Source organism: Tauraco erythrolophus, chromosome 2, assembly GCF_009769465.1.
Source record: "Tauraco erythrolophus isolate bTauEry1 chromosome 2, bTauEry1.pri, whole genome shotgun sequence".
NCBI classification, from domain to species: domain Eukaryota; kingdom Metazoa; phylum Chordata; class Aves; order Musophagiformes; family Musophagidae; genus Tauraco; species Tauraco erythrolophus.
The window spans coordinates 114,688,326-114,714,911 of record NC_141466.1 but is presented as its reverse complement, the minus strand read 5'-3'; the positions used below and the strand labels follow the sequence as shown (position 1 = coordinate 114,714,911).

The 26,586-nt window shown below is 45.1% G+C and overlaps 1 protein-coding gene across 1 annotated transcript in view; it reads right to left on the bottom strand.

The window, feature by feature from the left end:
* The window catches only part of ALK (ALK receptor tyrosine kinase), a 332,439-nt gene extending 316,886 nt beyond the window's left edge, over nucleotides 1-15,553 (bottom strand). The window contains exon 1 of the mRNA XM_086629993.1: nucleotides 14,971-15,553. Within this exon, the coding sequence (XP_086486119.1) occupies nucleotides 14,971-15,553 (583 nt within the window). The remainder of the gene's footprint in view (nucleotides 1-14,970) is intronic.
* Nucleotides 15,554-26,586: the final 11,033 nt, after the last annotated feature.

Sequence of the window (26,586 nt, the reverse complement as noted above, 5' to 3'; positions counted from 1 at the left end):
ACTATTATCCTTGTCAGAGATAGAGAATAACAGTTGCAGTCATAACAATGATCCTGTAGCCAGCTCCACTAACATTTTGCTAATTCTGCTCCCCGCTCATCCTCCCTTAGTCATGACAGTCAGAGTTAACAACAGCTTGCAACTTACAGTGAGCTGGAAAGATGAGCTACACTTTCATGGGGTTTTTTTATTCTTTTCAGTAAATATACAGAGCTATTGGTTGTCTTTTAAACTTGATATTTCTACTAGTAAGAAAATACACCTTTAAATTTTTATTAACTATCTAGTTGAAAGGGGACCAAGGTGGGTTTTTTTTAATTATGTTTCCCTTGCATAGGAAAATCTGGCTAGGTGAGATCCAAGGAGGATCTTACTGACTTCAGCCTTAATCTTATACCAAGTGCTCAGTGAGATACTTAAAAGGATTGTATTTTGGTTGTAAAATAAACCTCACAGCTCTCAGATCCAGCGATGTTCTACTGCAGTCTCATTCTGTTTGTCTCATTGGCCTGCACTTCTTAGAACAAAAAGCAATTTCTAGGATTCCTTCGACATCGCTATCACCAGCTTGACAGATAACCTTTAGACAGTCCAGTCCCTTGGTACACCAGTGTACTCATTTGTGGGTGAAGTCAGAATTACAGTGCATTTGTCTCACAGCTGTTCTGTGTTTCCTACCTAGCAAGGGGCTCTACGGATGCATAGCTTTACCACCTGCAGAGGAAACCTGACTGTCCAACTCCTCAAGACTCGATCTTGTGTGTCATTGTCTGTTTTCAAGCCTGAACTGTGTCTTTCATTACACTAAAGGTCTCCCTTCCCATTAATCTTGTTGAGCAGCTCTCCTCTCCAAGCTCTGCTGCCCACAATTTGTGATTCCTTATTGTTGAGCATCCATCACATGTAAAATCAGTTCTAAGCACCCCATTACTCACATATTTAGAGATGTCAAAGCAAGGCCTCCATGTAGCTCCCAGAGCACTTTAGAATTCCCTTCTGCTTTCCCATCAAAAAGGCAAAAAGGACACAAGCAGACAGCATCTTATTTGAACTTACCAGGGATGTAGATTTCCTTATACAGAAAGTTATGAGGAGTAGCAAGGCACAAAAGGTAACTATATATTAGTTACAGTTAATGATGCACGAACATCACAAGGTTCAGCTGAGCAAGGACCCAGTCCTGGGTCCTTCAGGTGACTTTTTCAGTGCCAATACAATAGAACTTCCTGTGTTGACCCTGTATGGAAACTAAGGCAAGTTTCCTTCCTCATGTTATAATTTATATTAGACCACTGTGCACAGCACTTCGGGACTTCGAAACTACCAGAGCTTTCTTCTGCTCAACATGGTCTTCAGTTTGGTTCAAGGACCATTTCCATAAACAGTCACGACATGTATACACACAACTATGTCCCAATGAGATCACAGAAGCTGGGAAACTTCAGGAAAAAAAGCACTATAATGGGTTGTCTAAAGATGTTCCACACATTGAGAACTTCCATTATCAGGATAAGCCTCAGAGGAAGTTGTGGAGCTCGTCTCCAAATAGCAACTCTGAAAACTTCAAATTCACACACTATTAAAAGGGAAAGGATGATCGATTGGTCTCCAGGGTCTATCCACTAATGGATTCCTTTTCCCAGCCCAGGACTGCTGTAGCTCATTCATTCACCCATTCGTTCATTCATCACAACTCTGCAGTTGCGCAAGCAGGCTCTGTAAACAGAAACTCTTCACCAGCAAACACCCACCGTGCTAGCAATATGAAGTGGCAAGCATACCAACACCCTGCAGAGAAGCAAAGGCACATAGTTCATTGATATTTCTTTTGCCTCTTATCAGTGTAGTTGATTCTGCTTTACAACCGATGTAAAAAGATAGGTTACACTGGTAATAAACCTCAATACATTAAGTCTCCATACAGACTGGTTGCTGAAGGCTTAATATCAGTCATAATTATGATCCATAAAAAGTTATCGAATCAGATCTTAAAAGTTAATGCTGCTTTGTTACAGGAGATAAAGGACAATAGGCTGGCAAGGCAGAGAAGGAAACATTGGGCTCTTGATCAATCTTTGTGTGGTTTAAAACTTTAATCGCAAAAGGGACTCGGAACTTCAAATATCAAAAATCCTACGAGCTGGCCTAAGCAGAGTCCTCTGACAAGAGTGATTACTCAGAGGATATTTTATCTTCGAACTTGATACCAATGCCCAGATGGAGGATGTAACTCTTTTCTTGAACTCAGGACTAGTGAATGCTGCCCTTCTCATAGAATCATAGAACAGCTTGAGTTGGAAGGGACCTTTAAAGGTCATCTAGTCCAACCCGTGCAGCGAGCAGGCACATCTTCAACTAGATCAGGTTGCTCAGAGTCCTGTCCAACCTGACCTTGAATGTTTCCAGGGATAGGGCATCTACCACCTCTCTGGGAAACCTGTTCCAGTGCCTCATCACCCTCATAAAAAAAAAAAATTTCTTCCATCTAATCAAAATCGACCCTCTTTTAGTTTAAAATCATTGCCCATTGTCCTATTGCTACAGGCCCTACTAAAAAGTCTGTCCCCATCTTTCTGATAGGACCCCTTTAAGTTCTACTGAAAGGCTGCAATAAGGTCTCCCCGGAACCTTCTCTTCTCCAGGCTGAACAGCCCCAACTGTCTCAGCCTGTCATCATATGAGAGGTGTTCCAGCCCTCGGATCATCTTCGTGGCCCTCCTCTGGACTCGCTCCAGCAGGTCCATGTCCTTCTTATGCTGGGGATCCCAAAGCTGAACGCAGTACTGCAGGTGGGGTCTCATGAGAGCAGAGCAGAGGGGCAGAATCACCTCCCTTGACCTGCTGGCCACGCTTCTTTGGATGCAGCCCAGGATACGGTTGGCTTTCTGGGCTGCCAGCGCACATTGCCAGCTCATGTTGAGCTTCTCATCCACCAGTATCCCCAAGTCCTTCTCCACAGGGCATTTCTCAATCCCTTCATTCCTCAGCCTGTATTGATACCAGGGATTGCTTGCCCATGTGCAGGACCTGGCACTTGGTCTTGTTGAACCTCATGAGGTTCACACAGGCTCACTTCTCGAGCTTGTCCAAGACCCTCTGGATGGCATCCCATCCCTCAGGCTTGTCAACCACACCACACAGCTTGGTGTCATTTGCAAACATCCAAAGTGTGCACACAATCCCTCTGTCTATGTCATTGATGAAGATATTAAACAATTGGTCCCAATATGGATCCCTGAGGGACACCACTTGTCACCAGTCTCCATCTGGACATTGAGCTGTTGACCACTACCCTCTGGATGCAACCATCCAACCAATTCCTCATCCACCAAACCCAGTCCATCAAATCCATATCTCTACAATTCAGAGAGAAGGATGCTGTGGAGGACCATGTCAAAGGCCTTACAGAAGTCCAGATAGATGACTTCCATAGCTCTTCCCTTGTCCACTGATGCAGTCACTCTGTCATAGAAGGCTATTAGGTTGGTCAGGCAGGACTTGCCCTTGATGAAGCCATGCTGGCTGTCTCAAATCACCTCCCTGTCCTCCATGTGCCTTAGCATAGCTTCTAGGAGGACTTGTTCCATGATCTTGCCAGGTACAGAGGTGAGGATGACAGGTCAGTAGTTCCCAAGGTCCTCCTTTCTACCCTTTTTTTAAAATGGATGCAATGTTTCCCTTTTCCAGTCATCAAGGACTTCAGGTGACTTTCATGACTTTTCAAGTATCATGGAGAGTGGCTTGGCAACTACATGAGCTAATTCCCTCAGGACTCTGGGATGCCTCTTATCAGGCCCCATAGACTTATGTATGTTCAGGTTCTTTGAGTGGTCACAAACCTGATCTTCTCTTACAGCAGGAGGGATTTTGTTCCCTCAGTCCCTGCATTGCAGTCCATCCACTTGAGATGTGTGGGAGGAGAGGTTGCCAGAGAAGACTGAGGCAAAAAAGTTGTTGAGTACATGAGCCTTCTCCTCATCCATTGTTACCAGTTTGCCAGGCTCGCTCATCAGGAGGGTACACTTTCTTTGACCTTCCTTTTCTGATTGACATACCTGTAGAAGCCCTTCTTATTATTCTTTGCATTCCTTGCCAAGTTCAGCTCCAGCTGTGCTTTGGCCTTCCTGACTCCATCCCTACACTGCTGCGCAGCGTCTCTGTACTCTTCCCAGGTTACCTATCCCTGCTTCCACTGAGCCTCCCTCTTCTTGCCCTTTAGTTTGACCAGCGGGTCTCGACTCAGCCATGCCAGTCTCTTGCCTTCCTTGCCTGATTTCTTACACCTGGGGATCGAGAGCTCTTGTACTCTTTGGAAAACATCCTTAAAGATCTGTCAGCTCTGCTGGGCTCCCCTGTCCCTGAGGGCAGTTTCCCAGGGAAACTGTGTTGCATCTCAGATTGTCACGTGCACCTAGTAGGTTAATAGCCTCAGCACTGAGAGGCTTTCCTAAGCTGCATCCTCCAACCATCCATTTGAGCCCTTGGTGCTCACAGCACCAGCTTCAAAAATGGACATTTGCCTTCACAGCCCTCACGTTAATACAAGAGCTCCGTATCTGCAACACAGGTGCCCTGACAGAGGCATCAGGCAACTGGATAATGGAGCACATAAGCTGCCCTAACATTTACAGCTAATAAAGACTGACATCCTCCCTGTCCACAAACATTTTATTCAGCTTTCCACACTCACAGTATCACTAATCCAGCTCTCCCTTTCCCTTTTTGTAGTACATATTGCAACAGTCTGAAGCCATTTACCCGTCTCTACAAAAAGCCAAGGGGAAGAAAATGACAACACGAGACCTGGGAAGGAGCAAAGGGGACCAGCGTGCGTCCTCCCTGCCAAAAGCCATAGTGCTTCTCAGCAAGAAAAAGATCTTGGCTCCTATGCAAAATGAGCCTCGTCTCCTCCTTTCCTTGGTTCCTCAGCAAATACTAATTATCACGTGGACGCCCCACTGCCCTGTAAAGTGAGGAGAGGTTTTTAAGGTTGAGCACAGGCTCTAGTCCTTTAAAAACAAAGGGAAGCAGGTTCTGACTTATGTGCCAACTCTCAAGCCAGCCCTGACTAGATTCACTCTCTGCCTCTGTAATGCACCTGTTTTGCAAAGCAACCATTAAATTTGGAAGCTTTATGGAATATGACATTTTTCAAATCTAAAAAGTATGCCAAGGAAATCATGCAGAAGGGTAATAGGAAATACTTGCAGGGAGACCTATTCTGAATTGTCTACACATAGATAAGGCACAGAATTCCTTTCCTTAAAGATTTTATTAACCTTTTGCTGATGGAAGGAGATTACTGATTGAGAGCTAGATGAGGTCAGTGCAGCAATTATATTTTGAATCCTCTTCAAACAGGGCTCTTGTACAAGGTAAGAAAAAAAGTTGACAAAATTAATTGTTACTTAAACTGAGTCTTTTAGAAGAATAATTAACCTATAATAACTATTCTGGCCTCCTCTCCAGGCCTGAAAAGTAATCCTTTCTCATTAGTTTCAAGTTTAATTAGCATCAATAATGAAATGTCCCTCAGAAATAACGATTGCATCACGCTCTCTAATGCTGACACATGCTGCCCTACAAACGGAAAGGCCACAGGGCGATGTCTGAAGACAGGGAGAGGCTCGGCAGATCACAGATGCTCCCAAAACCAAAAGGCAAACAATATTGTAAAAAGTGTGGCATGTGACAAAACCAGATTTATTTGAAAGACAAATGTCGCAAATACGGTGTGGAACAGAGAAGACCCAAAGGTGGTTCTGCCAATAACTGCTGCAGTATTTCCAGTGAGTTACCAAGCCTCTCAACTCTAATTTCTTGTTCTTTCTTGGCCTTTCGGCTGAAGCAGAGAGACAGACATCACTATTTAGTATATTCTATATGAGAAAATTGCATTCAGCACTTGCAGTCTAACACAATCAAATAATGCTTTTTCCATCTCTGGCTTCTAAGATCTCTCTGTAAAATACATATAATAATGCTTAGCGTTGTCACCAGGGTGATAAGGCTTAAAGTACTTTCAGAATCTAACATGAAAGAGGCTATAAAAAGCCCAGACATTCTGATGCATCTGAGATAGCCCGTTACTTAACGGGCCAGTAGAAACAGCAGGCAAATGCCAATGTACAAGTCATAATTGGAGGTCTGCTGCAACTTGCAGAGCTCTGAAGGATCACCACAGACTTCTAGTAGGTGAAGTCACAGATATTCAGCTGCATGTCACAGGCACTACAGCAACTGCATTCGGAAAAACCACGTGAGCTTTCAAACTGAGCTGGAAAGAAATCTTCAATGACATAAAAGTCCTAGACAGAGTATGACATATGGAGAAACACCATTTCCGATGTGCCTACTGATCCACATCATTCAGTATGTACTTAGACTAGTATTACCTCTTCCTAATAGACGCCAAGAAATACATAGCACAAGAATCCACACTCAGCCATATCACTCTGTACTCCCAGCCTCACCACTGCAGTATCCCTGCCTTTTCCCCTGCACTCACCACCAAGCGTTCTCTGCTCTTCACCTTACACAGAACCATCTTTTCTTCCTTTGCTCAGCTTGTAACTCAGAGATAAAGTCATGGTTTTCTTTCATCACAAGGTTTTGTAAGATGTGAGATCACAGAGAGTTGCTTGTCAGTGAGAAAATGGGGAGAAGCTTGCAGAAAGAGCCTGCACCTTCAGGCTTCACAGTGCACTGCTATAGGGGGAATCCCAGCCCAACATTGATTCAGCATATGCCCTTGTTTGGGCAGGAAAGGTAGTTCTGCCTTGATGTAAACATTGGACTACCACTGAAAGACTTTTGAGATTTGCAAACCGAACTGAAGAGTTTTCAGAGAGAAGTTGTAAAGGGGATGCCCTACATTTCTAGAACCATCTAGATGAAAGGTTCCTGCCTAGTACCTCCACTTTGCCATCTGTAAGCTAGGAAGAAACAAGTAATTTTTAAACAACCTCAGATCCTCCATTCTGAGTTAATTTCTGATTACCTTAAGTAGGAAACCATAAAGAACCAACCTTCTCCCACTGTCTCCACAATGTTTTCCATTCCCAGGACAGCCAGTGCTTGGTTTGCTCAGCAGCCAACAGCAGCCAATACCTGCAGCTCCTCACTGCAAACAGAGATGGTGCCCAGCTGCTAAATGCACCCTGGCCAGCTGGCCACAGGCAGAGGAACCATAGCCTATCCACTCTCCCTCATGTTTTGTGGGGCTACAAGTATCCCTGTCCAAAGCCTCACAAAGTATTCAAATTGCAAATCTATATTTGACCATTTGGCTTCAAGACAAGTGATGTTTTAGTAGTCAAAACCAGGGATCATAATTTAAAAAAAAAAAACAAAACACCAACAGAAACTCCATGTCTTGTAGCATCAAACAAAACTGATGCCATTTTGAAGTTTCATAAGTTTGCTATTACTGAAGTGAAGGAAATAGCAGGATTAGCACTGCAGAGATGGGAATAAATCAATATTGTAGGCTGTTTTAGCTTTTTCCCTTAGAAATCTGAGAGTTCAAACTGCACCTTATTGTCTTTATTGAGGTTCTTAGAAAGTAAAAGCACTAGTAATGCACACAAAATAGCACCTTCTACCAACGGAGTTCAAAAGCAGTCAAAACTACCCTTGCTTTGCAAAGGAAGCATCTGCCATGAAGGGAAGTATTTTGTGCCATACGACATGTCAATGGTAAAGCTGTGTATGCACAACCCCTCTTCTGAGGCCAGTTCCTTGCGTGATTCTCTCCTCCTCCCTGCTCACTCCCTGCTCAGGAGAGAATAGTGTGATTCCCTCCTCACTCCCTGCTCACTCGATGCCATAGGCACTGACAACAGACCCAATACTGCAAGATAATTAAGATGGAAGCCACAGCAGAACTCGATTCTTGCAGCTACCCTTGCAGCTAACTACTGAAGTTCTTTGGCAAAAGGAAAAATAAATGCAAAATATAAACTGATACGCTGTTTTCAAACCACAAGGATCACTTCACATTCAGTACCTATTTTTCCATGCTCGATTCCATCTTCGTACAATAGTTCACCATTTTCTTTAAAATGCCTGTGGCTAGAAACTTGTCTGAAGTCTGTTTGCAGCTGGCCACCAGCTCATTCTACTGGATACAGCTAGAACAATTCAACCACATGTCATAGATCCTACATGACTAACAAGTGAAGATGATTCTCCTTCACCACAACTGACATAGTTTATAGCGTCTGAAAGTAGAGATATCTAAATCCTATCTATGCTGTCACAGGGAATTTCTGAGTAACCATGCTAAGCTGGATAGTGACAACCATGAAGCTACTCAGCCACCACAGTCATAAATCAAAATACTCAAGTAAATTAGACTTTAGTCTCAAAATGTGTTTCTTGCCCAAATATTTAAACACATAAATAACTTCCAGCCATTCCAGCTTGTCATTTTAAGCTTTCTGACATTTATTGTTAGCAAGAAAAGAAAGGTCAGACTTATCAAATCTGCATTTATGCTTCCATGACATTTTTCTCCAACCAAATTTTTCTGAATTAGAGAAGCAAGACAAATGTGGCACATTTCATAAAGGACCTTTCTCAGCTCAGCACTGCAGTCTCAGCAGCCCCGTTGAGCTCAGGAAACAGATGCTGTGGCTAAGTGGATAGAAAGAGATTTGGAAAGCAGGCAACCTGGATTGCTGTTTGCTGTTAGGTAAATCACTCGTGCCAGAAAAGTAGATCTCCCAGTCTCAGTTCTCTAGTTCCGGGAAGCCCAAGCGCATGCTTTGGTATAAGAATTAAAGACAGAAAATGTCCAGGCACAGCGTGGAATTTGCTGCTGCTTGGGAAGAAAATCACAACTTGGACTCCCAAAACACCATAACCCCAAATGAGTTGGCAGTGATACTTTCTTTACTATGATGAGGCTCATTTATTTGGGAATTTTGTCGGTAAGTGCTAAATCTGCCAATTTCCCCTCACTTTTTCTACTTTTTTTTTGGCTAATTCACAAACATAGTCACAAATGCAGATTTTATTTCCTATCATGTAATGTTCACGTGAGATGTGCAGTGAACCAAATGACCACATTGCTTCAGGATACAAGTCAATCGGATACTGCAAAACCGCCTTTGATTTTGAAGAATGTCTCTGCGTTTGTATAATAAAGCACTTAAGCCTCCCAGTGTGCTGCTTTGCTGTAGGTATTTATTCTGTTTTCCAGGATGGGAAAGTAAAAACACAGCAAGTTTAGATAAAACACCTTTTTAAAATATGCCATAAATGTTCATTCAAATAAAAAAAATAAACATAATAAACTGATACTTGCGCCCCTTTTGGTGTTTGTTTATGGATATTTTACTGAACACACTTATGAATAAGAACATTCATAAGAACAATGAGCCTAAAAGTAAACAAAATTTGCAGAAAAAAGACCTAGAAATCATAAACACATTGTGCATAATCCTGACTCCTGTCAAAGATCCGCAACACCACGTAACTCTGGGTCAACCAAAACCACGTGGAATAGTGATCACGTTTTCCATGAACCACTCAAAGATTGAGCATCATTTCTAACATTATCTGCCAAATAATTGGTGACAAATTTGCAAAGCCCTACATTTTTGTGGTCAGCATGGAAATAGTGGACAAGGCATCATGAGTCAAGAGGGTCATTTGCTATGAGTTTTTGTGGTGCTGATGGAGTAGGAAAGTGACTTGGACAGGATCAGGCAGGAGGACAGCAGCAGAACCAAGGATCGTGCTGCCGTGAAGCTAGGCAAACTCATCACTAGGTTTCCTCTTCAAGAGGCATTTACAGTTCAAGAAGAGGCCAGCAGTTCAATTAGTGGACTGACTAAAGGCACATTTCTGGAGGGCACCAGTGACCAGAGGTCTAGAGGGAGGTGCTACAGACCTAATATTTAGAGCAGGAAGGACAGGGAAAGGTTCTCCTAAGTGCACTTGAGATTCGCTGCAATTTAGCAACTGGTAATCAGCATGCAGCACACTGGCACCCACGACCACCCTAGGGTAGAAAACGAAAACCTCAATTTGCACTAGTTCATGCCTAGAGGAAGCTCAAGTGCAACATCAGGCCCGTCCTTAAGTTTTGGACTGGCAAAGTTGGCCTGATAGCCGAGGCAAAGCGCAAAACCCCAGCAGAAAAGAGCAAAACCACTTGCACTGCAATGAAAATAATCCTTCAGAAGCCCTACTGCAATGCTTCAGTCTTATTTACCAAGTTTTGCCACTGATTTATCAGAAGAGCAAGATCAGATCTCAGATGTCACATACAGTCGAGGATGAGAGAAAATCAGAGAGCAACCGGAAAGTGACTGACGTCTTTTACCGGTTTTCTGCTCAGCATGGCAAAACTCCAAACTTTGTTCTTCGAAAGCAGGAAAACAAAACCAAGAAATAACAAAACAAAAATGTAACCAAGAGTCCTTGATTAAATTCTGGTACCTCTAAAAGAGGCAGAAAGAATTCTGCAGACTTTACTACAGCCAAATTTCAGCTTGGAAATCTGATTTTCATTTACAAAATGTCCACTTTCAAAACCACAGTTTCATCTAGTCTGAAGTTCTTTCTGATCTTTAGGCAAAGGGTTCCTCCTGCAAATGAGTTCACGTGCATGGTAGCAGTACCCTAAAGATGTAAAGCCTAATTGCCTCAGCATTATCATAGCATTGGTATGTAGTGAATGCAGACAGTTTCAGGGAGAATACATGTGGCAAGTTAATAAAATTTTAGATGAAGGCCACAGTGCAGGAGTAATATTTCGCCTAGCCAGAGGATGAAAAGTTATGCATTGCTATTTAAAAAATATAATTGGAATGTTAAACCTATTTCATGAATGAAAGTACATTGACCTTTAGAGGGAGGAATGACTCATTTTCATCCCTGTATGCCCCTTCTTAACATACGCTTCCCACCTTTGCATATGTAAGTAGCAATTAGTTCTCATGGGAAGTTATTTTATGGCCATTTCAGCTTATTAAACTTCCTGAGTAAACTCACAAGAAACCTATTTAGCAACATTTGTGGCTCAGGTGCCCTACAGTGAGTGGCTTCGTTACCTGTGACGTTAACATGAAAAAAATCCAAACGCCAATGCAGGGTTAGGGTGCAAGGGCTCGGGATCACTACGGAGCCAGTGTGAGTGTAGAGCACTCACCTTGGACTACCCCAACCCATGCCTACCCACACCATATTGCCTGTGGGATGGATTTGCCAAGAAGGTCCTCGCAAGACCTCTGCACAACACATGCTACCCTACCTGATCTTAAAAGTCCTGGGGACAGTTTTAGCTCAGCAGCAGAGGATCAGTCACGCAAAGGGCAGTCAGTGCTGACTAACTGTTCTCTAATTGACAGTCTCTAGATAGAGATAATTTAGGATTTTTTCCCAAGAAAGCTCAATAAACTGTCAAGAGAGTACACTGCTACAGAGACCTACTGTGTTTTGACACTAGATAGCAAATCCTTTAAGACCAGAACTAAACCTGGTCAGGATTCTTCTGACAGAAAGGTTCGCTAGCTGTTTGGTTTTCCATGGCAATGTGCTGGTTTTGACTAAACTCTTCGGGGACATGTTTCCTTGGAAGTAGGGTGGAATTTCTAGTCAAAACCAAAGACAATGAGAGCAAAGTCAACAGCAACCTGGTAGTTGGGAGGTTCGCCTAAAATATGGGAGATCTGCAGCACTGTGATCCTCTCTGAGCTCACCCCTTCTTTCCTCTGCATTTTTTGTTGTGTGTTTTTCCACAGAAATAATTGAAATTAATTTGATTTCTTTGTCCCAGAGAAGCACTGCGGGAAGAAGAAGAAGCCAATATTAATTCTGAAAGCATTTCCAAGAGAGGAAAACTCTCTTCTACTTGATTTTGAAAAGGCCAAGCTGACACAGAAATGGTAGATGGGCTTAGGACCGCAGCTTCTCTAAATGGAAGTTTTTTGTGCAGGATGCTCTGTTCCCACGAGCATGAGTGTGTGAGAGAAATCTGGCAGTGAGAATATTTGCAGGAGAGCCCTGTAGAAATTCCTGTGAACTTCATGGTTTGCCCGTTAAACAACAGCAGTCTGGTAAATACATCCTTTACTAATTGTTCAGTAACACACTGAGACAAATTGCTTTACGCTTTGTGCAAACACGCTGTTAAAAAGGGAAAAGGTTCGCTCCAGTTAAATATCTTCCAGCCAGTATCGGCAAGTATAACAGTTAAAGGGAATCAAGAGTTATTTACAGGACTCTGTCGTCACCCTTAAGGTCAATGGGAATTCATCCCCCTGCAATTTTTTCTGCTCCTTAAAATATAATTCATTCTCCATTCCCATGGAGGATAATTTGTCAAAAATAATTTAGCAAGGTAATTATACCTTTTCCTGGGAAGTACTGCAATCCTGGGCATGTCCAGCAGAGGAGAGGAGAAAAACAGAAAAAAAAAAAAAAAAGGCAAGCTAAGTATGTCAACATAAGTGAAGGAGCTTTCCATTGCTCATGGGAGGACTGTGTTGTTTGAAATCCATTTCCAATTAGCTTAACCAATGAAGAAAAGGCTCAGTTGCCTTAGGAAAGGCTTTAGTTAAGCCCCGTACACATTAGCTGCAACGGTGTTAATAATCGCTGGAATCTGCACGCTTATGGGCTGGTGGATGCTGCTCATGCTGTTATGACTGTGTCAGCACATCCTGCTGTCGGCAGGGCTACACGGCACAAATTTAAGCATGGCAGTGACACATGGTATTCACATAGGCGGCACCTTCGCAAAGCAGAAAGAATGGATTTGTAATGTTTTTAAACAAACCTGTGTTACAAATCCAGTGCAAAGCCACATAAGAGTACAGCTACATCAAGGTATCACTGCTGAAAAAGCAGAGATGCAATTCTATAGCGCAACCTTGGCGTAGAATTCAAGAAGAGACTAAGATTTTTACAGGAGATTATGAACAGCTGCTAGGAGAAGTTATTAGTGTATTATAGGTAAACGAGGTCCATACTCCTTCCCTCTGCTCCTCCTTTTCCTGCATGCCCTATGACTGACTTTGCACGACTGTGTTGCAGTAAGAACAGCAGAGCCTTGTCTCCAACATGCTTTTACGGGGGTGTAGCTAACTACTACTTATCTGGAAAAACATACAGTTCTTCTCAACAGTGAGACAACAGACAACATCCAGAGCCTATGGGTTTTACTAACTTTGCTTAAAGCTCCATCTGGTTTGTATTCACAAGATCAAAGCACCTGTTAGTTCACATGTATATCCTTCATTCAGGTTAAAAACAAACCATCATCCTCAAAGAACACCAGCGCATGCCCTCCAGCTCCCTTATTGCCATAGGCACGGGACTCAAGATGGCATTAAAAGCTAAGACTGCATCTTCACTGCCAAAGAGAGAGATGTGTAAAGCAAACAACTGCTACTCACAATAAAATTTGTTGTCTTACCCCAAACAGAAAGAAGAGACGGTGGGTTTCGGTGTCTTTAATTTTTATTCATTATGCTTTTTTTTTACTGCAATGTAGCAAGGCAAGACCTGCTGGAAAGCAGGGTGTGTTGGCCTCACCTAGCCACCTTGTGGTAGGTGGTACCTCTGTGTTATCCCTGCCAGAATCGACAGAGGAATTGCTAGCCCGGCTATCTCACTTCAGCCGCAAGCTTAAGACTGACTCACACCCTGCCTGCTCGGACAGTCTGCTTTGATTTTTGTTTCAGGCAGCAAGGAACGGGATGGGTTCAGTTTGTAGTTACTCAGATTGCTGGCCCAGCTTTTCAGATGAGCATCAAAAATCGGTTGCTCCAACTTTGTATTCAAAGCCCAGCACTGACTTGTCTCATCTCTTGTGAATTTACTTAAGTATATTCTGTGGTCCATTAAGTAGGTGGCTACTCAGGGACACACCACCGACTTCGACATAGCCTCATAAAAGCTGCCTGACTTAACTCACTGTGACAAATTATTTGGCCCTGCAGTCCTCTAGGTATTATATTCTTTTAGTGGGAGAGTCTGAATCAGAGCTTGTGTTAAAGGTACAACGCACACACAGAATGGAAATCTCTCTTGATCACTGGCCCAAAGCAGAGCCTTGATTTGAGGTAACGCAGCTGCTCCATACCCTGACTGCAAATCATTGCAGTCCAGAAACAAAATTTTAAGCCAGGTTCTCTCTTCACAGAAGCACCAGTGCCACACGAGCCGCCTCAGATGTTCAACTTCTTGACTTACTGTAGCTGATACAGTGCAGTTCACTAAGGATCCTCTGTGCTTTTAAAAGGGATAGAAATTCACTCAGTTCCAAATACATGCAACTCGGAGGAAAACCTGCTTCTTGCAGGTTTGTCTGTCAGCCATTACCTTGTATGTTTAAAGAAGAGTAATAATATTGATAGCAATAGCCCATAGAATTAACGTACAAATTTGGTGGTCAGCTCCAGCTTTGGAAATGTTTGTGCTGTTCCCTGAAGTCTGTCTGCACATAACCTTGGAATCACTTGCAGCAGTTTGAGGAAGCTTCCCTTTTTAAGACGACGTTTTTATTTTTTAAGTTTCAAAGAACTTGATCTCGATGCCCTTAGACTAATGACACTTTAACCTCTGGGTCTCGCTTGCGGCTGTCTGGCACAAACGAACTCTTTAGCATTTCGTAAGAATCCCTCAGCGCTTTCAAAACCAGTCCTCCCGGCCCCGCAAAAGCCCCTCGATACATTTTGCACCGGTGAAGCACAGCCCTTAAGGACAAGCTGTTAGGGGAAGCCGCGACTGCCCGGGGGAGCTGCGCTTCCCGCACCCGCCGGGCTGGCAGTGAGCGGGGCTACGGCGCGGAGGGGCTGGACGTGCGTCCCGGTGCAGAGGGCACACGGCATCGCACCGCGCCGCCGGGACTCCGCGCCCGCGGGGGCTCCGCGGGGGCGCACGCAGCGGGGGCTCGGCGGGAGTGGGCGAGGGGCGCTGCCCGGCGCGGTGCGCGGCATGCAACGCACGGCTCACCTGCCGCGGAGACGTGGAAGAGGAGGCGGGGGCGGGCGGCGCGGATGGCCGCCGACAGACCGCGCTCGCTGCCCGGGAGGGCGCCGCGGCGCTCGGGCATCAGCCGCACCCGCAGCCGCCCGTCGCCGGCGCGGAGCCACCAGGCGAAGAGCTCGGTAAGGTTGAACTCCAGCTGCGCCCCGCCGGAGCCCGGCGGCGGCTCGCCGGCGCAGCCGTCCCGCAGGCTGCCCTCGCCCACCTCCAGCACCAGCTGCTTGGCGCGCCGCAGCCGCCGCCCGACCGCGGAGGGCCCGCCGGGGGGGGCGGGCGGTGCGGCCCGCGGCGGCCCCCCGCGGGCGGCGCGAAGCAGAGGCGCGCAGTCCAGCCGCAGGCGGCACCGCGCCGCGGCGCGCCCCGGCGGCCCCAGCACCAGCTCCCGCACGTAGGTGCGAAACAGCGAGGGCACGACGAAGTCCACCGCCAGGCTCCTTCTCTGCAGCCGCGACAGGCCGGGGCTGTCCCGCGGCCCCGCCGCCCCCGGGGCCAAGCTCAGGGCGAGGCAGGCGGCGGCCAGGAGGCGGGCGGGCAGCCTGCGCCCCGCCATCACCTGCCCGCCCGCGGCGGCCGGCAGCGCCCCGCGGGGCGCCGCGCCCCGTCCTGCGCCCGCGGGGCTGGCGGCCGCGGAGCGGCGCCGGGCTGTTCCGCCCGGGGAGCGCGACGTGGCGCCGGGCCGCTGCGCAGGCCGGGGAGCGCGGGGCCGCCGCCAGAGCGGTGCTGCCGGAGCCGGCGCTGCGCGGGCTTTGCCGGCTCCAACTACCCGCCACAACGCAGGCATTACCCGGCGAGCGCTGACATCACGCCCGAGCCCGCCCGCCAGCAGCCAATGCCGGCCCCGGCAGCCGTCATTATGCAAATGTGCCGGGGGCGGGGCGGGCGGGCACCGGGCGCGCGGCGGGGGGGCGCGTTCATTGAGAAAATAAAATGGCCCGGCGGGCCCGGGGCGCCCCGCTGCCCGGGCCGGGAGCGCTGGCCCTGGGCTGGGGAAGGCGCGGTGCCCGGGCACGGGGCTGGGGAAGGCGCGGTGCCCGGGCACGGGGCTGGGGAAGGCACGGTGCCCGGGCACGGGGCTGGGGAAGGCACGGTGCCCGGGCACGGGGCTGGGGCAGCGGCCGTCTGCGGCCCGCAGCGGGAGGCCCGGCGCTCCGGAGAGGGCAGGGCTGCAGCCGCACCTCCACGGCGCCGGCCGGGGCCGGGGCCGAGCACCAGCCCCCGAGCCCGGCCGGTCCCCCCGGGTGGTGAGGGGCTCTGGGGTCGCGTTCCCCGCTTCTTCTCTCTCTCTCTGTGCAGGCAACGATGGACAGAGCTCTTCGATTTTCTCCCTTCCTTCCCTTCCCTCTCTCTTCCCATCCTTCCTTTTCCTCCCATCCTTCACTTTCTACCCTCCTTTCCTTCCCTTCCCTTCCTTTCCTTCCTGGCTTCCTTCCTTACTGCCTTCAAGGCTGACGTCCCCAAAACAACCCTGACTGTCTTTCCTCTGGGGGGGGGGGGGGGGGGAAGTGAGAAGTAGGAGGGGGGAAATCTTAAAGTATAAGTCGTTCTAAAAATCTGAACAGTATTCTTCCATTTCAGAATGAAAACAACAGCCTTAAGAAAGGTTCATGCAACAATTTCCCCTTTTTTACCTTTAATAAATACAATATAATTACTGTAATTACATTGGTGCTATGCCTTAGGATAGCTAATCATAACTCATTCAAATTTCTGGAAGTTGCCTATATGAATTAATGACTTATTATTATCTCTTTAGTTTGATACTTAATGCATGTATATTTTTATAATCCAGGTACTTTAACTATATAATCATTAGAGCGCAATTATTCTGTCATGCGGTTATTCTTCTGCTTACATCAAATTAATGTTAATATACAGACATTGTGGAGCAGAACCACAGTGTAATGCCTCCGTAATTGTAGTGCCAAAGAGTGTAATTGCAGGCGTGATGCTAGAAAAGGGAACCAAGATCTTTTCTGTACGGAAAAGTTGAGGAGGGAACCTCAGGGTGATCACCGAAGGATCGGTTAGATAATACAATTCCTACAAAACCAGCACTTTTGTGCTGTGTTCAGCCTCACGCAGGTGTGTTAATTCAAAGCCCGTCCAAGACGGCGGCGTTTCCCCATCTGGGCATTGGACATACCCTCAGTTTTCCCCCCGCTCTTCTTATTTCACAGTCCATTAGATTCACTTGCCCGATATGTGAACCCTAATCCTTCACTTTTTAAGTTTTAGTAACACCTTCGGGCTCGGTCTTCCTTCTGTTAGAAGAGGAAGACGACTGGAAAGATACTGAAATATATAGAAAGTGTTCTGTGACGTAAAGTCCAACGCAGGAATATTTCAGATTGATCTGTATGCGTCTGTGCCTTTGAGCTCAGATTCTTTACTGGAAAAAAATGTTAAATGGACTGAATTAATCATGGGCCACCAGTCTTTACGTTCAACCTCTTCTTTTACTCTTGTGGATAGTCGTATTAACACACGCATTCGTGGATTCAGAACTACGTGCTGAAGCCTGCCCCCTTCACCACATTATTTTGGACTGTCATCTTACTCCACCTGCGCATCACACACTCGTGAGAAGAATGACAATTATTGCAGAAAAGGGTATGCCGGGCATGGGAAATGTTCTAAAAAACCTCTACAGTTTATTGTGGGCTGTTTTCCTGCTTGCACTGATCAGATTTCCATCAAATAAAGTTGTTGCTGTGGGACTTCTACAGTTTTCAGTTCTCAGTATTTTCCTCCAGGATTCAATCAATTCGACCCTTATGTTGGGCTCATTTCAGCAACTGGTAGCTCTCCCATTGACTGTAACTGGGTAGACCCAGGACACAGTTCAGATTTTCAACTTGTGTACTAGGAACAGAATAATTTAATTGATTTTTTTTTTTATGCTCAGCATCTTGCTAAGATAAACCATGTCTTCTCAAATTCACTCTTTATCCTGGATCTTGTACAGGTATCTCACTGACTGTCATCTTAACTGGAAAGCCAAAGTTGGCCCCAGTGATGAGTCAGGCTGGCATGGCTAGAAACCTCATGCTCTGATCTGTCCTCAGAATGAGATTAAAAACATGTGGTGGCTCACTGCAGCCTTCTCTCACACTCCTTGTTCATATTTGTGGGTGCTGTCTCCTGGAGTTGAATCTGTCACTCTATCTCACGCTCTGCCTTCTCTACTAAGTTTGCCAAAAAAAAAAAGCTGTTGAGCGGGAGAAGGTTTTGTGATGTGCCTGACCCAGGAGTAAGGGAATTTGTTTCTGGTCAGTGTCACCGATGTGGGCACTGTACAGACCCTAGGGGCTCTCCCACCTGTTTTGGGGATGTTTCCTTGGGGACAATATGGAAAAAGCCTTGAGATGCCAGGGGACAAGAGAAAGGGAGGGTGCTCTTTGCCTGCATTTGAGTGGTGATGCAGCCCTGCATTCCCAAACCACACACGGCATTCAATGAAATAATCTGCGTGTGCTTCAGGAAAAAAAGGAGGGTTCTGAAACTGTCATGGCAGCTAATGGACTGTTATTTAACAGTCCCAAGGAAATCAGGTAGTGCATCAAAGTATGTAGATGTGTACTTTTCCCACTGTATTACCTTGTTTCATTCCCACAAAAGACAAGAAGGTGAGAGCTGGAAACTGAAATGAAGAGGTGTCTTTATTAATAGGCTTTATATGAAACAGGAACAGCTGTTAATCCATCAAAAGAGGAAAAGTGAAAATGGACCCATTAATGAATGAAGAGAGGCAAAGCAATCAACGAGGGATATCCAGTGGTTGAGTTGCTGGCCTGCCTTTTTATCTCGTTTTTTAAATTGGTCTTTAACAGGAAGAGTGGTATGGACATTTGGGAAGGAACAGAAGCCTGGCCAATGCAGCCACTAATGAAGACCAGGTAAAGAAATACTTTGTTCGACTCTGTGATAGGTTGGGATCAGCAGATCTGGACAATATGCTTCCCAGGTTTTTAATTTAGCTAATGAATTGACTGCTACTGGCAACTAATTTTGAAAAACAGAGGAAAACCAAGGAAGTCTCAAAGGATGAGGGGTGGGGGATTAAATACAGTACTAACCTTTACAATGGAGGAAAACAGTCACATTGGTAGGTCTACATTTCAACGCCAGCGAAAACGTGAAAGAGAACACACCAGACAGGGGACTTCAGTGGAAGCATAGCAGCGTGCAAGAGCTGAGGGCGTGTCGCCCCTGGAAGACACGTTCTGCTGATAAAAGACTCACAAACCTCAAACATTAAAAAAATGGTGCCAGGGAAACTGTATTACCTGTTGGGGCTCTAATTGCAACTGCGTAGATGTTGGAAAAGACCCAGGAACTTTCACATATCCACATTCTAGCAAACCTTTGCCAGAACTTCATGGGAAATACCACCAGGGTAATAGAGCTAAGCGATACCACACAACCTCAAAATAAATCAGAAGACTATTGGAGTACCATGAGTGGAAGATGGGTATATAATAGACTGAGCGAGCATGATAAAATTGCTTTGTTTTAGCTTTTCTACTTGTACTTAGCTGAGAATGTAAACAATGTCAGCTCCTTAGGCAACACTGCCTTGGGAAGGCTTCACCAACAGCCAAATGAGGAGACAGCATTTTGGACAACCGTGTTAAGAGTGTCAGCGAAGCAAAAGGAGAGAAATATTGGTGAGGAACTAAGCCAAGCTATCAAGAAGGAGCTGGTATATAAGAACGGTGTTTTTCAGCTAGATTTTTTATGAAATTGCCCGTGCAAAGCTCATGAAGTTCAACATGGCCAAGTGCAAGGTCCTGCACATGGGTTGGGGCAGTCCCAAGCCCAAGTACAGGCTGGGCAAAGAATGGATTGAGAGCAGCCCTGAGGAGAAGGACTTGGAGATACTGATGGATGAGAAGCTCAACACGAGCTGGAAATGTGCCCTTGCCGCCCAGAAAGCCAACCGTATCCTGGGCTGCATCCAAAGAAGCGTGGCCAGCAGGTCAAGGGAGGTGATTCTGCCCCTCTGTTCTGCTCTTGTGAGACCCCACTTGCAGTACTGCGTTCAGCTCTGGGACTCCCAACATAAGAAGGACATGGAGCTGTTGGAGTGAGTCCAGAGGAGGGCCACGAAGATGATCTGAGGGCTGGAGAACCTCTCATATGATGACAGGCTGACAGAGTTGAGGTTGTTCAGCCTGGAGAAGAGAAGGCTCTGGGGACACCTTCTAGCAGCCTTACAGTACCTAAAGGGGGCCTACAAGAAAGATGGAGAGGGACTTTTTACAAGGGCGTGTAGTGATAGGACAAGGGGCAATGGCTTTAAACTGAAAGAGGGGAGATTTAGATTAGATCTAAGGAAGAAATTCTTCACTCAGGACAGTGAGGCACTGGAACAGGTTGCCCAGAGAAGTTGTGGAAGGTGTCCCTGCCCACAGCAGGGGAGTTGGAACTAGATGATCTTTAAGGTCCCTTCCAACCTAAACCATTCTATGACTCTATGATTCTGGGAAGAAATAGCGACTACTGAGTATAAGCACTCCTCGTGGTGTAAACAGAGGGAGATGCCATTTATATTTTCCCCCTCCTGACTGAGTTCCTAATACAAGTCATCAGTTATCTGTACTCTGGGGATATAGTAGATCCAAGGTGTAGTGGCAAGGCCTCAAAGCAAAGTGTGTACTATACACAGCAAATATTTCGAAGAGAGAGCTGAGGATGGAGGCCAGTGCCAGATAAAGTTTTCTGTATCTAGACATGTCAGTTCAGCAGAAAGAATGGGACGTGGTGATGTGCATTTTGTTTGGGACTGTGTAGGAAGAGAGCACACTTCATGGAGAAGTAGCTGTAGTTCCTCTACGTGGTGCAATCTTGCTTCTTAAGCCTGCTGAGCTAAACTGCCTGACGGGTGCATTAGACCAATGGGATCCAGTTGACAGCCCAACCTCTACTTCGGTAGATCTTTCCTCACTAGGGTTGGCCAGAACAGTTGCTGATCAATTTGCATCTCATTTATAAAAGGCAGGGGTTGATTTCCTTACTCTCTGCCTTGCTGTCTGGAGTCCCAAAAAGAGCCAGACTTGGATCCAGAGCTGGTAATTGAGGGGCCAGACCTGAAAGCCTGTAAATCTCAACTCTATTGACTTCAATGAAGCTACTTTGAGTTTACACTAATGAGGCAGAAAGTAGATTCTGGCTCTTGCTCATCACTTTGTAATCACTCTGGCTCCCTGAGACAAAGGCAGTGAATCAACAACGCTCATTATTTCATCCACTGCTTTGCTTAAGCTACCTGCCCTTTCTTTGGCTATTGAGTGTTTCTAAAGTAGCCTTCCATTTGCCAAGATAAAGCATAATAGCCTCTTTTATTACCTTCTTTTTTTCATCTTCCTCATCGTGTCAATTAGAGTGTTTGCATTTTAACGGAGATCCTGCCTGAAAGCATTCTGGCTGCTAATGTCACAATTAGTGTTTCTTTCCGTTGGACCAATTATAGGTGATAATGTTACTATTTGACAGTGTTTGTATTCTAATTAAGAGCCTGATTGCAAATTTGGTGCTCAATTCCAGCCAAGCTGCTTCTTTTTCATTGGGTATCCCCTAGTCACAGCTTTCTACGCATCCCCGGAATTCTACATGGAAAATAAAAATAGATGAGTCATCACTTGTATGAAATATTTTCTCACTTTCATCCAGATTCATCTCTCCTCTTATTGAATACTCCAAGCATTTTTTCCTATTTGGTGAGAATCTTTATCAAGGACAGAGCATGCCACAGATAAAAGCAGGATGGAGCTTTTGAATGACAAGTTTAATCCATCACTTAATGCCTGCACTTTCAAGTGTCAGCCATGAACCGCTGATCGTTAATATCACCCAGCACCAGGGTGCATCAGTACAACAGTTTTGCCCATTAAGAAAAACAAACAAATCAATGCTGAATCTGTGTCAGGCTATAAAATACGAAAAACCACCCTATAAAGCAGGTTTGGGGACAAAAATAAAATAAGATGAATTACTGTGTTTATAATAGGGGAAAATGCCACTCTCATTTCCAAAAAAAGAGGTATCTGGTCTCACCTTACTTTTAGCGCTATGTAAAATAGCATGGGGACATTTGACAGCATTACCTTTCCTGTAATTCTGCTTGCCTCACCTTGCATAAATGCAGGGGTCTGCTTCTAAATCTGCACCAGAGTTTACATCCCTTTGGATGCTGGTGTGCACAAGACTGGTTATAAAGCACATGGGTAAGAACAGAGAAGGGTGGAAGCTGGTAAGCAGCTGCTTACCAGCAGCTGTTTGTGCAGTCCTTGTTTACTGCTGTTTGTGCAGTCCGTGTTGTGCTTTTCAAACCACGCAGGATCAAACACATCACCAATGAAGTGTGATTTCTTCCCTGATCACCTGAACGAGCAATATACACGCACAAATATGAACTTACCTTGCTTCAGTGCCCTCCAGTGAATTGTGCTCACAAGAGGGAAAAGGCCAATTTTCTGGCATTTGAAGTGACGGCTGAAATTTCAAAAGCAGTCAAGCTAGTTGCAACATTGCTCTTTCACAGATACCAAAGGACCTTGTAGAGGAACTCAGTATCTGAGAAGCAGTTTCTCCAAGAGAACTCAGTTGACCACATTAATTCAAAAGAGCTGAATAGGCACAATTACAAACTGGGCACAGAGTGGGTTGAGAGTAGCCCTGAAGAGAAGGATTTGGGGGTATTTATAGATGAGAAGCTCAACATGAGCCAGCAGTGTGCTCGTGCGGCCCAGAAGGCCAACCGCATCCTGGGATGTATCAAGAGAAGCGTGGTCAGCAGGTCAAGAGAGGTGATTCTCCCCCTCTACTCTGCTCTTGTGAGACCCCACCTCGAATACTGCGTCCAGTTCTGGTGTCCCCAACATAAGAGAGACATAGATCTGTTGGAGCATGTTCAGAGGAGGGCTACAAAGATGATCCAGGGGCTGGAGCACCTCTGCTACAAGGACAGGTTGCAGGAGCTGGGATTGTTCAGCCTTGAAAAGAGAAGACTTTGAGGGGGACCTAATAACTGCCTTCCAATACCTGCAGGGAACCTACAGGAAGGCTGGGAGGGACTTTTTACAAGAGTGTCCACCGATAGGACAAGGGAAAATGGGTTTAAGTTGAAGGAGAAAAGATTTAGATTAGATCTTAGGAAGAAATTTTTCAGTACGAGGGTGGTGTAAATAAATTATCTTTGGAATAAATTGCCCAGAGAAGTTGTGGATGCCCCCTCCCTGGAGGTGTTCAAGGCCAAGTTGGACAGAGCCTTGAGTAGCCTGATCTAGTTGAGAGGCGTTGTTACCCAACAATAAAGGGGTAAATGTGCCCATGACAGGGAGGTTGGATTTGATGATCTCTGAGGTCCCTTCCAGCCTATGCCATTCTATGATTTCAGCATAGTGTAATGTGCCCAGTGTGAAGCCTCATGCTATACTGACTGACAGAAACCACAGTTCCCAAAAACAAGGCCTCACTGAAAAGCTGTTGGTGCATCTTGCTTTCACAGTGGCAAAAGCTCTTGCTGCCCGGGTAGTCATTAGGCAGCTCCCAGTTGAGTCTTGCCTTTTTTCAAATACATTTATCTGAGTAGACAGCAGAACCAGTGGAGTTTTGAACACAGGTTCTCTGTCTCTGAACCTTGTAGAGGAAGAGCAACCTGTAGCTCAGCTTATCTGAGTCCCCAGGTCCAGTGCTAATCACATTAGAGCTTAAAGGATTTTCCCTGTAGGTGCTTTGGACTTACAATTCACTTCTTCAGGATTTTAGTTAAACATATGACTAAAACATACAGACATGTTTATGAAAAGATTTAGAAGCACAATCACTTTTTACTTTAAGTGCTGATGTATGCAAGGAAATGATAAAATATGTGTACATTTCTCTGCCTCCGTTCCCTTACTGCTGTCAGAGGTTCTCAGGCTTTTGAGGTGCTCAGGAATCCTCTTGAGGTCACAAGTTTTCTTCTGAAACACAGAACCTGTCTCCCTTGTGCAGCTATACCCCTTCTCCCTCAGCTAGTCCCCCTTTTAAGGGGGGCATACTGCCTTCCTCCTTCTTGTCCAAACTTCATGTGCCTGAAATTCGTCTGAATTTTTTTCCAGGTGATCATGCTCTATGGCTTTCAAGGCTTCTGCTGACACATGGATTTTTCGAATGACCTGTCTGGCCCTTTTCTACTCTTTGAACACCAGACTCTGTAGCCAAGCTAGGCTGGACTGCATTTCACATCAAACTCAAGTATTTGTGGTTTTGCTGTTTCAGAGCACCAGCGAGACTACCTCCTTAGTACATGGACATACTCCCCCCAAAATTGCTGTGAAAGAAATATTTCAGGTCTGCTTTCTATGCTTGTGGCTTGGCACATCAGTGGCTTTTGAAACAATTTCTGAATTCCTTATAGACAGTAACATTCTTAAATCTCTTTCTCTGGAAATGGAACAAGGTCACAGAGGCTCTTTGGATTATCATGTTAGGATCATAGGTCACATCTTATCTTATTGCAAATGGAGTGAAAAGGACCTTTTCTGAGAGGCGCACTGTGATCTTAAGTTCAGGCAGGTGTATACATCTGATCATTTTGTTTGGTGTTTGTTGTGTTATCAGAGAAGCATGATTTTTCCCATTTCAAAGTGAAAAACAGTCACAGCTATTCATCTTCTGTCTGTGAGGCTAATTTAATGCTGAGTCAAGCATTGCAAGAGAAATAATGAACAGTAAGTGCAAGAGACTTTAGGGAGTGGACTTCTCAGTCCAGCGGTAAGCTGATATTTAGGGCCGGCAGCAAAATCAGCAAACTGCTTAATGAAGATGAACCCACTGCACTTAGGGGTTGCTTTTCCTCATTAATTTTCTGAAGTAATACTTCCCCAAAACTCAATGACTTCCGAAGAGTTGATTGCTGTGAGGTCTCCCTCAGCTGCTTGGAAGGAGGAGGAGGGGGTAGTGTCAGGAATTCCTGAAGAGATTTGTGGCGATATTGCCCTTCTGTGTGACAAATCTGTCAAATATCCATTTGCCTTTGCTCTAAACTTTTCAGGTTGGATGAAAAGAACAGTAATACTTAACTGCAGAAGACTTTCTTTTCTGTCTGCAGAGCCTAATGCTGTTGCAGGCACATTTGGAACATGTTCATGATACTCAGTAGCGGTTGCAGTGCCTAACTTTAAATGGGAAGATGTTGGCTGGGGGCCTAATTTTCATACACTATGAACAAGTGCCTTTGCCATTAGCTTCAGTGAGATTGTTGCTCAGCATCTGTGAGGTGTTACTCTGTGCTCCCAGATGTTGCTGATGTCATGTTTAGACACGCTGCCAACCACAGGAGGGTTTTTTTAATAATAATTTAAAAAAATATAAATGGAATGACCTCATAATAAATATAATATTTCATTGTAAATCTAGAAAAAAACAAAGTTCTGTATATTGCAGAGAGCAATGGAAAGTGTTCTCAAGAGTCCTCTTCACATGCCTACCAATTTTAATGAAGCAGTTGGTTTCAGATAATATCCAGTGTAGATAATAGATTGAAGAAAACAGAGATCTGTTTCACCATTTCTCTTGATGCAGAATGGGTATGAAATCCCACCATCCTAATTTGGCAGTTTCACAGGTGCTTTGGGATATATAAAGGAGGAGCCATGCTATCAGAGTCACAGGGCTTCAAGAAGCACTGGTGATGCCAAGGAATGAAGGAAAACCATGCAGTTCTGGAATAATGTATGAAAAAGGTATCCTACCCTCATCCCTAGATTACTAATCCTCTCTTCTTGGCAAGTTTTTTTCTGCTTGGATATTTACAAAAATGAAACTCATTGCCTGTATACCAAGGTTTACTGAAATTTGAGAGATACTGAGATACGTCTGCCAGCCACTATTATCAGCCTGAAGGAGCTTTTTGTTAATATCTTGAAGGTCTTGTTTTACAAAAGCCCCTGAAATCGTTCATGGAGACATGCAGACATATTTGTAATTGCTTCAGATTTTCAAGTAGACACTGACACTAGAAGTTTATAAGCTGTGTGCATCTCATCACCTCTGCACTAACTCACAGGAATTTGGTGATCCCTTCTGGTCCTCTATTCCTATGGCAAACTAAATCATAAGGCATAAAACATGACAAATTTCCAGATCTTTCAGGTAACGGGGAAAAAAACCTTTAACCTAGAACAGGCTCTTTTCAAGAAAGTTCTGCAGATCTGTATGAAGATATTCTTAGGGATTAAAGAGGATGTTTTATAAAAGCTGCATAATCAGGCTAGTATTCTGTCTGGAATGCCCCTTTTAGTCATCTTTCTATTCCATGTGAAGCTTTAATAATAACAAGCATAAACAAGCTAGGGTAAACCTTGAATTTACTGTTATTAATAGGTTCCAATCTGCTGCAATATCATCCCATGTCTCTCCAGGCAATTAAAGTTGTTTCTTGCTTTTAAAGAAGCTTTAATGGGTGCAGCCAATGGACCATCTATTATCATGAATGAACTCAATTACTATCTTAGTCACGATCAATATTTGCTTACACCAAGTTAGGAAAAATACTGAGAGCTTATAGAGTGGTTAAATGGCTGCTGATGTTAAGAC